This window comes from Hippoglossus hippoglossus, chromosome 3, assembly GCF_009819705.1.
Source record: "Hippoglossus hippoglossus isolate fHipHip1 chromosome 3, fHipHip1.pri, whole genome shotgun sequence".
Lineage (NCBI taxonomy): Eukaryota > Metazoa > Chordata > Actinopteri > Pleuronectiformes > Pleuronectidae > Hippoglossus > Hippoglossus hippoglossus.
In genome coordinates, this window is record NC_047153.1 from 20,534,409 (window position 1) to 20,542,281 (window position 7,873).

General features: G+C 43.3%; 1 protein-coding gene across 5 annotated transcripts in view; it reads left to right on the forward strand.

The window, feature by feature from the left end:
• trpm7 (transient receptor potential cation channel, subfamily M, member 7) overlaps positions 1–7,873 on the forward strand; it is a 35,394-nt gene that overhangs the window by 19,556 nt on the left and 7,965 nt on the right. For 4 of the 5 annotated variants that reach the window (XM_034579654.1, XM_034579627.1, XM_034579646.1 and 1 more), the window contains exons 19-27: positions 244–387; positions 2,319–2,447; positions 2,637–2,888; positions 3,589–3,763; positions 4,298–4,430; positions 5,098–5,276; positions 5,464–5,596; positions 5,795–6,594; positions 7,583–7,677. In XM_034579654.1, the coding sequence (XP_034435545.1) occupies positions 244–387; positions 2,319–2,447; positions 2,637–2,888; positions 3,589–3,763; positions 4,298–4,430; positions 5,098–5,276; positions 5,464–5,596; positions 5,795–6,594; positions 7,583–7,677 (2,040 nt within the window). Of the gene's footprint in view, positions 1–243; positions 388–2,318; positions 2,448–2,636; positions 2,889–3,588; positions 3,800–3,914; positions 4,259–4,297; positions 4,431–5,097; positions 5,277–5,463; positions 5,597–5,794; positions 6,595–7,582; positions 7,678–7,873 lie in introns of those variants that run through there. The other variant, XM_034579662.1, reaches the window with a different exon arrangement.

A 7,873-nucleotide genomic window follows, 5' to 3' on the forward strand; every position in this document is an offset into this window, starting at 1 on the left:
AATACATCCTTAAAAAACTTTTTATAGCTAAATTACAGTTAAATATGTTAATGAGCTGTGAACATGCTTTTTCTGTTTTGTCAAATATAAGCCCAGGAAAAAGTTGTTCACATTAAAAGTTTGCTGATAAATACTTATTTGCCCTTAAATGCCTTTCTTTTTTACCTTTTATTTGCTTTATTGCTGTCACTCCATATCTGGGCCTTCTTTCGTCTAATTTGGGCCTTTTTATCCTCTCGGCAGGATGTGTTCAAGGAGGCCAGATCCCAGGACCATGTGGAGGTGAAAAATGACATGGAGCCGCACGTTCGCTCCAGGAAGCTGCCGTTAACTAGGAAGATTTATGCCTTCTACCATGCTCCCATTGTCAAGTTCTGGTCCAACACGGTATGAAGATTAGAGAAGAAGACACACTCATATATATATATATATATATATATATATATATACACATACATACATACATACATACATACACACACACACACACTGGTCTACCCATTTATCTCTCCAGCTATCCATTTTCTGGTGTTTAATCTTAGTAGAAGGACTTACAAAGGAAGGTGCTTATACGCAGGAGTAGTAAACTGATGCTGGAGCCAACCTGCAGAGAATTTACATACATGTAATTAGACATTTAGCTCTAGCTGAAAAACAGGGGTTTTCCGAATAGAGAAGTGTTGTCTCTACAAAACCTGCTTTACTGCAGCCATGGCAAGTGATCATTGGTCGATCAAACCTTTACATTCACTTGCAAATAAGGCCCTCAGATGTTCCGATATCACCCTAATGTCGCTAAAACCACAGGAGAGGGGACAAGGTATCAGATAACCTCAGACAAAGTGGCTCAAAACGAATAATAGAAACACATTCCCTCACTCTGAGCCTATTAGAACTGAAGGGCTCACACAGTACAGCACCCCCCAACTCAGGGAACACGATCATACAATACATCTCAATCCACATAATACATCTCATAGTGACGCATCAACTACATGTATTTGCTCTAGTTCGAGGGTAGAGTCAAACTTTTCCTCATTATGTCCAACGCCCATCTCACCTTTCTAGCTCCACCGCACAGTCCTATGTTTATTCATATTCACAAGCCCGCGGCTGGTTCTCAGGAACACGGGAGCCATCATTGAAGGTTTTACTTGCTGCCCTGGGAAGGGTTGTTTTTCAGGCTGTTCTTCAGGTTGATAACATCACTGAAACTGCAAGTGTATGTAACACCGCCTGTGTCTGAGCTTATCTACATCTGCTGTACATGCTTCCCTCCCGATTTCAACACATTACCCATCAGACGGGAGTGTTAATGGCTGATTTTCCAACGAGGTCCCATCTCGAATGTCAAGGTTCAGTTTTTTAATGGTTGATTTAATCCACGTTGCCCAAACCTGCCTATATGGACACTTTCAAGCTTTCCCACAGTCTTAGTGTTGTTGGCCTTGCCGTCCATCCAATAGTTGTCGAGACATTTCACTCAAAACCAGAAACGTTGACCTCAAAGTTGTTGTGGAGTAAAATTCAGAGAGTTGCTTAAGTCATTAAGATTCAACACCTAGGCACCATAAACCACTTTAAGAATACTTGAACCAATCCATACAGTACGTCAAAACTTTGACCTGCTGGTGGAGCTTGAGGAAAAGTTGAAGGATCACCAAAGTCATTAAGATTCATCCTCTTTGCACCATGGATATCTGTATTAAAAGTCATGGTAATCCATCCAATATTTACAAGCCACTTCAGTATTCAGAGGTCAGAACATCAGCATTTCTCATAGCAAGTGGTCTCTAGATGTTGAAATATTTCAAGAAGAGTGAAATGTCAACTTGCTGGTGGCCTTTATGTAAAGTCAGGGGATCACCATAGTCAGCAGGATCCATCCTCTTAATTGTCTGTTTAAAATTTGATGTCAGTAGACAGGCAAAGGTAGAGCTGCATTACTTGATTTTGTGTCCAGTAGAGGGCAGAAAAAATGCCTAAAAAAAGATTCCTGTTATCTTCCTACCATGTCTCTCACACAGTCCTCATTCACACAGCGAACTACCTGTTGAGCTCTGACGCCTCAGTGACTGTTTGCTATAGACTGAAAAAAAGTGCCCTGATGAGGTTCAGTGCTCTCTGTGGGCCTCACTTCACCTCGTCTCAAAATAGTTCAGAGAGAAGAAGCCTCTCTCAGGGACTCTTTGTTTAAAGGCTCTTTATCTGCACAGTTCAGTGTCTATATTTATGAGGCACCTAGATTGAGAAATCTGATTTTCTATTCTTGGTTAGATTAAATTATTTTACTCATGTTGTGTGTTTCCCACCGTCAGCTCTTCTACCTGGGCTTCTTGATGTTCTATTCGTATGTGGTCCTCGTGAAAATGCCCACATCGCCATCAGCTCAAGAGTGGGTGGTCATCCTCTACATCTTCACCTCTGCCATTGAGAAAATTCGAGAGGTATTTGAAACAGACTTTTAAAGAAGCATAAATGATACTCGCTGATTTTAAAGTGGTGACAATAATACATTTATTCATCAGCAAGTCATTGCTTTTGATACCCGTTTCTCTCTGTCCTACAAATTCACTTCCTCAGAGACTGTGGAATAATTAAACTCCTTGTGACTTTACCACCTCCTTTTTTTCCAGATGTTCATGTCTGAAGCCGGCAAAATAAGCCAAAAGATAAAGGTGTGGTTCAGTGACTATTTCAATGTGTCCGATTTTCTGGCCATTGTGATCTTCTTTATCGGCTTTGGCCTGAGGTTGGGCGGAGGCGATGCCTTCGTCCCTGGCAGGACAGTTTACTGTCTCAATATCATCTTCTGGTATGTGCGACTCCTGGATATCCTGGCTGTCAACCAACAAGCTGGACCTTATGTCATGATGATCGCTAAAATGGTGAGTTTTTAGTTATTTGAATACGCATTGGTGATTTCACAAAACTTCCGTCGGGGTATATTTCATGGCTGAGTCTTTGACTTGAGCTGCTGCTTGGTGGATTTCTTTTTTGTCACCTGTAGACAGAACCAGGCTAGTTGTTTCCCCTGTTTTCAGTCTTTGTGCTAAGCTAAACCAACAGGCTGCAGTTCAAGATTCAAAGTCTTTATTGTCATCATACTCGGGTATAATGAGCAACAAGGGGAGTAAATGTATTTCCCAAAATATGAAACTAGATTTAATTAGAACCTAATCGAGTTTCCATCATGAACATCACCTTCATTGCTGTTATTAAATAACCATCAACCCTCCAACATTATTTTGAAGAGTTGATGGTGTATCTCCCTGGGGATTTCAAAACAGAGAGGTTTGTTTTCACCTGGAATCAACAATTGCTTTGAAACGTTAAACACAAACCAAGGAAATCAAGAAAAAGAAAAACATTGATTTCTATTTTCCCCTTATTTAACAATTATATCAACAATGTTATTTTAAAATGAACTTTAAAAATGTTTTCCTAAAAAAAGTCATAAAATAGGGTTAGCTTGGGATCCCCAGGGTAGATGTAAACAAAGTCTTTACTTTGTACTTTATGACTCAAATATTGTTTCAAGTCATATTCGTCATATGTTTCATTCATTACGTGTGACGTCTCTTGCAGGTGGCCAACATGTTTTATATTGTAGTAATAATGGCGATAGTCCTGCTGAGTTATGGCGTACCCAGGAAAGCTATTCTGTACCCAGCGGAGGAGGCAAGTTGGACGCTGGCCAAAGATGTGGTTTTCCAGCCGTACTGGATGATGTATGGGGAAGTGTATGCCTATGAAATCGATGGTAAGGACGATGAGGATGGTAGGGGAGATTACGATGGTAAGGACAGTTTTATTCAAAGCTTCTCACCACGGCATGATAGCTGATTGCCACTCAAAAAAACGAGCACTTGAAATCAAACCCACGAGTGCCTAATCATTGTTCCCCCTCACAGCCTCTTTCACACAACATGGGTCACAGGCAGAGGCAGCCAACACGAGTCTCTTTAGGGAGGGGGGCACCAGCACTTACTGTCCGGACTCGGCTATGAAGGGTCTGAAAAAGGCGGTGATCATCACTAGAGTCTGGCTTTTTGAAGCTTCGGTCAATCAAAAACATTCGACCGTGCTCCATAACCTGAGTTGGTCCCCTGACATGTCACACCATTGAAATCAATCACTGTGATTATGACCCTGTGCAAAAAGTGGTGAATAGTTAGATGTTATTTAGATGGTGTGAGCTTGTGGAAAGGAAACAATTGTAGGCTCAAGGCTCTGCAAATTCAAATGTTCCTCTGAAAGCTCCAATAAACAGCTCAATTCTTGTGTCTTCTCACAGTGTGTGCCAACAACAGTGACGCATCAGTGAAGCCCCTGTGTACGGCAGGAGTGTGGCTGACTCCTCTCCTACAAGCAGTCTACCTCTTTGTACAGTATATACTAATGGTCAACCTTCTCATTGCCTTCTTTAAGTAAGTGCACAACATTTCAGAGCCAAATGCAGCTGTTTTTAACCATTTTCAGACATGATCTCTGGAAAATGTCCACACAATTGGGTCGAAACATTGTCCGAGTTTGTCAAAGCGTATTCACTACAACAGGAAAATCTCCGAAGCATTCAGTGGTGGGGTGGTGCAGCGTGCATGAGACGGGACATAACGTATAAATTCAGCTGCGAAGATGTTTTTGCCCACCAACAAACGACCGGCGTAGACCCTTATCACCCAAAAGCTCTTGAATCTCATATTCTTTCCAAATTGACATCATCTTCAGCGTCTTTTACGTGTATCCTGAGATATTTATATTCTTCTTGTTTGTTTGTTTTTTGTTATTGTTGTTAGTTGTTGTCCGTCACGAGAAATGTCATTAACGTGCCCACTCGCGGAAAAGTTCCTGCTGTGTTATCTCACAGACTCACTCGGACACTATCTGGAATTTTTACTTGGTGCCTGGCTTGAGAAACTGAAAGAGAGACATTTGCATTCTCACATACAGCCCCTCAGGATAATGTCAGGATATTATCAGGATATTATCCGGAGTTCAGTGCATGTCTGAAAAGCAGCTAAAGTTAGTTCAAACTAAATAGAATCTTAATGGTGTTCACCTCCTCTTCATTCATACCTGTGCTTTGTTTTCCAGCAATGTGTATATACAAGTGAAGTCCATTTCTAATCTGGTTTGGAAGTACCAGCGCTACCACTTCATTATGGCCTACCACGAGAAGCCTGTCCTCCCACCGCCCTTCATCCTCCTCTGCCATATCTACTCCCTCTTCTGTATGTGTCGAAAGAGGAAGAAGGAGAATACCTACGGACCAAGTACGTCCACCCTGCTGTCAGTCTCTGCAACATGTGCTGTTGATGATTAATGATGTCATTCATTCATACAGCATATGTGTTTCAATAAACATTTATATTGAGTACATGAACTTAAAACTATACTATTTAAAAATTGTTCTCCAAAAATATGTCATACTGCATTTTCAATTCTTTCTCAATCTTTTAGAGCTGTTTCTAACTGAGGAAGATCAAAAGAAGCTTCACGATTTTGAGGAGCAGTGTGTGGAGACATACTTCCATGAAAAAGATGATCAGTTTCACTCGGGGAGTGAGGAGAGAATACGTCTTACCTCAGAAAGGTGGGGGGTCTTTTCAAAATGCTTAAAAAGATGCAGAGCATACAGTAAATATGAAACTAAAACTTTAATAAGGAATAAATTAGAAAAATGTGTCCGTGAATATGACATGCTTTTTTTCTTTTCATAACATCGTGATATTTTAATAATACATTAGCAGGCAACAAGAGCTGAACTAATGCTTCTCTTTGTCATTTCCAGAGTTGAGACCATGTGTTTGCAGCTGAGGGAGGTCGGGAACAAGGTCAACTTTATAAAACGCTCTTTGCACACTCTGGACTCTCAAATCGGCCACCTGCAGGACCTCTCAGCTCTAACTGTGGACACTCTGAAGACCCTCACTGCCCAGAGGGCGTCGGAGGCCAGCAAGGTCCACAATCAGATCACCCGGGAACTCAGCCTGTCTAAAAATGTGGGCCCCAGCATCGCCCCTGTGGCATCCGACACAGGCCCCCACTCTAAATCGTCCGGGATAGGCAAACGCAGTGCAGGGCCCTACTTCGGCTCCTCTTTCCCCGAAACAGGAGTCGATATAGCAGATTCTCTGTTCGGGATTGGTGTAGGGGGAGGGGCTGGAACAGAAGGTGGCAGGAGAGTCGGGCCCGCCCCTGGAGCAGGACAGGGGCTGGACCCCAACCTCAACCCAGCGAGTCCAGAGAGGAGGGACTTGTTTGGGCTCGGCCACCTTGCTGCAGAGGCTGGCTGCTCCGGCAGTGCCGGCTCCAGTGCCTTTGTCCAAAGTGCTGTGGCCTTTTCCCCTCCGGAGCTGCGTCTCCGAGGCCGCTCTCTCACTCAGAGTAAGCTGACCCGTCCACAAGAGCCGGGCCTTTCCGACTCCCCATCCAGCCTACCCAACGTACCCTCCCCCGGAGCTCAGTTCCATATCAGCAGCACCCCTTCCCAGCCCAGTGGCTCCAGCCACCCGGAGCTCGCTCTGGCTGGGCTTTACCAGCAACCTCTCCAACCAGACAGCACCACTGTAGAGTTTGGTGCATTTGTTGGTGAGTATGAGAATGAGGGTGAATCTGGTGTTGATGAGAAGATAAAAGTGGAGGATGAAAACGGTGTATGTGTGTATCCTACTGTTGTCGTTGTCTCGACTTCGGGCTCTGCTCAGCTTGCCTGCTTGCCTGCTTGCACTGTAACAGCTGAGAACACAGAGGGGTCAGTAAGAGGGGAGATAGAGGACACTAAGGTGAGTTTGGGGTACGTGAATGAGGCGTTCTGTGACGACGAGGGGAGATCGGGCTCTTTAAGTAAACAAAGCGCAGACACTGAAGTCTCACTGACTCCTGAAGCTGAATCATCAGTGGGTCACACCAACAGCAAAGACACACGGCCTCGTTGTGCTCATGCCCCTGCTGCGGCACCCAGGGGACCCCAGAGACGAAAACAGGGGAAGCGAAGTGATTTGCGACCAGCAGAGTCATGCTGTGATGGTCAAAGTGAGGCAGAAGTCCCCCCTGACAAGAGGAACACAACAAGAGGTTTGAGTTTCAGTCTGAAGTTGAGGGCTCTGCTGCTGGGTGCTCGGGTTCCCAGTTGACTTTTAGCTGTGGCCTTCTTCTCTCCCTCTGCTCTGTCTGTGTGAGCTGTGTGTTTCTTCTGTTCCTGGGTGGTTCTGAGGTTTTCACATACTCAATCTTGAGACCTGAATGCCTGAATGGTGTGATCAATTGTCTGGTTTTCAGCCCAGTCCACAAGACTGTGTTTGGTTGGTGGAGGCGTGAGAAGAAATTTCTCTCAAGAATCAGCTTTTATTTATCTTTGATTACATCATCATTGTTGTGTTGGTTTGTTTCACCTGATCAGGAAGTGTTTGTTTTGTTCTGAATGTAAAACAAATGAAATCGTTCTAGAAAACAAATCGGTGCATTCGCTTTGAATGGATATTGTAACTATCTCATGAAAAGGGAATTATATACATTTTATAATGTGACATATCGACAGGGTAGATATAGTTCAATTAATCATTTACAATATTTCCAGGACATAAAGATAATCTGGACCTCCAGCACTCAACACCAAAAGAGACCTCCGCCTCCAGCAGACAGCAAAGCCCGGCCACAAAGACCAGATCACAGGTGTGTTTACATGCGTCATTGTATACATAATTTTCTTTATATATATATTTCTGTCATATTTGCCTTTTTAAGGAGACTTTCTAACTCACTGGTGATCTGACTTGTTTTAAATGTCCTTCAAGTAGATTTTAGTCGGCCCAAAACTTGAATAACACATTGGCGATGTGTGATGTCACCCAATTTATAATCACTTAGA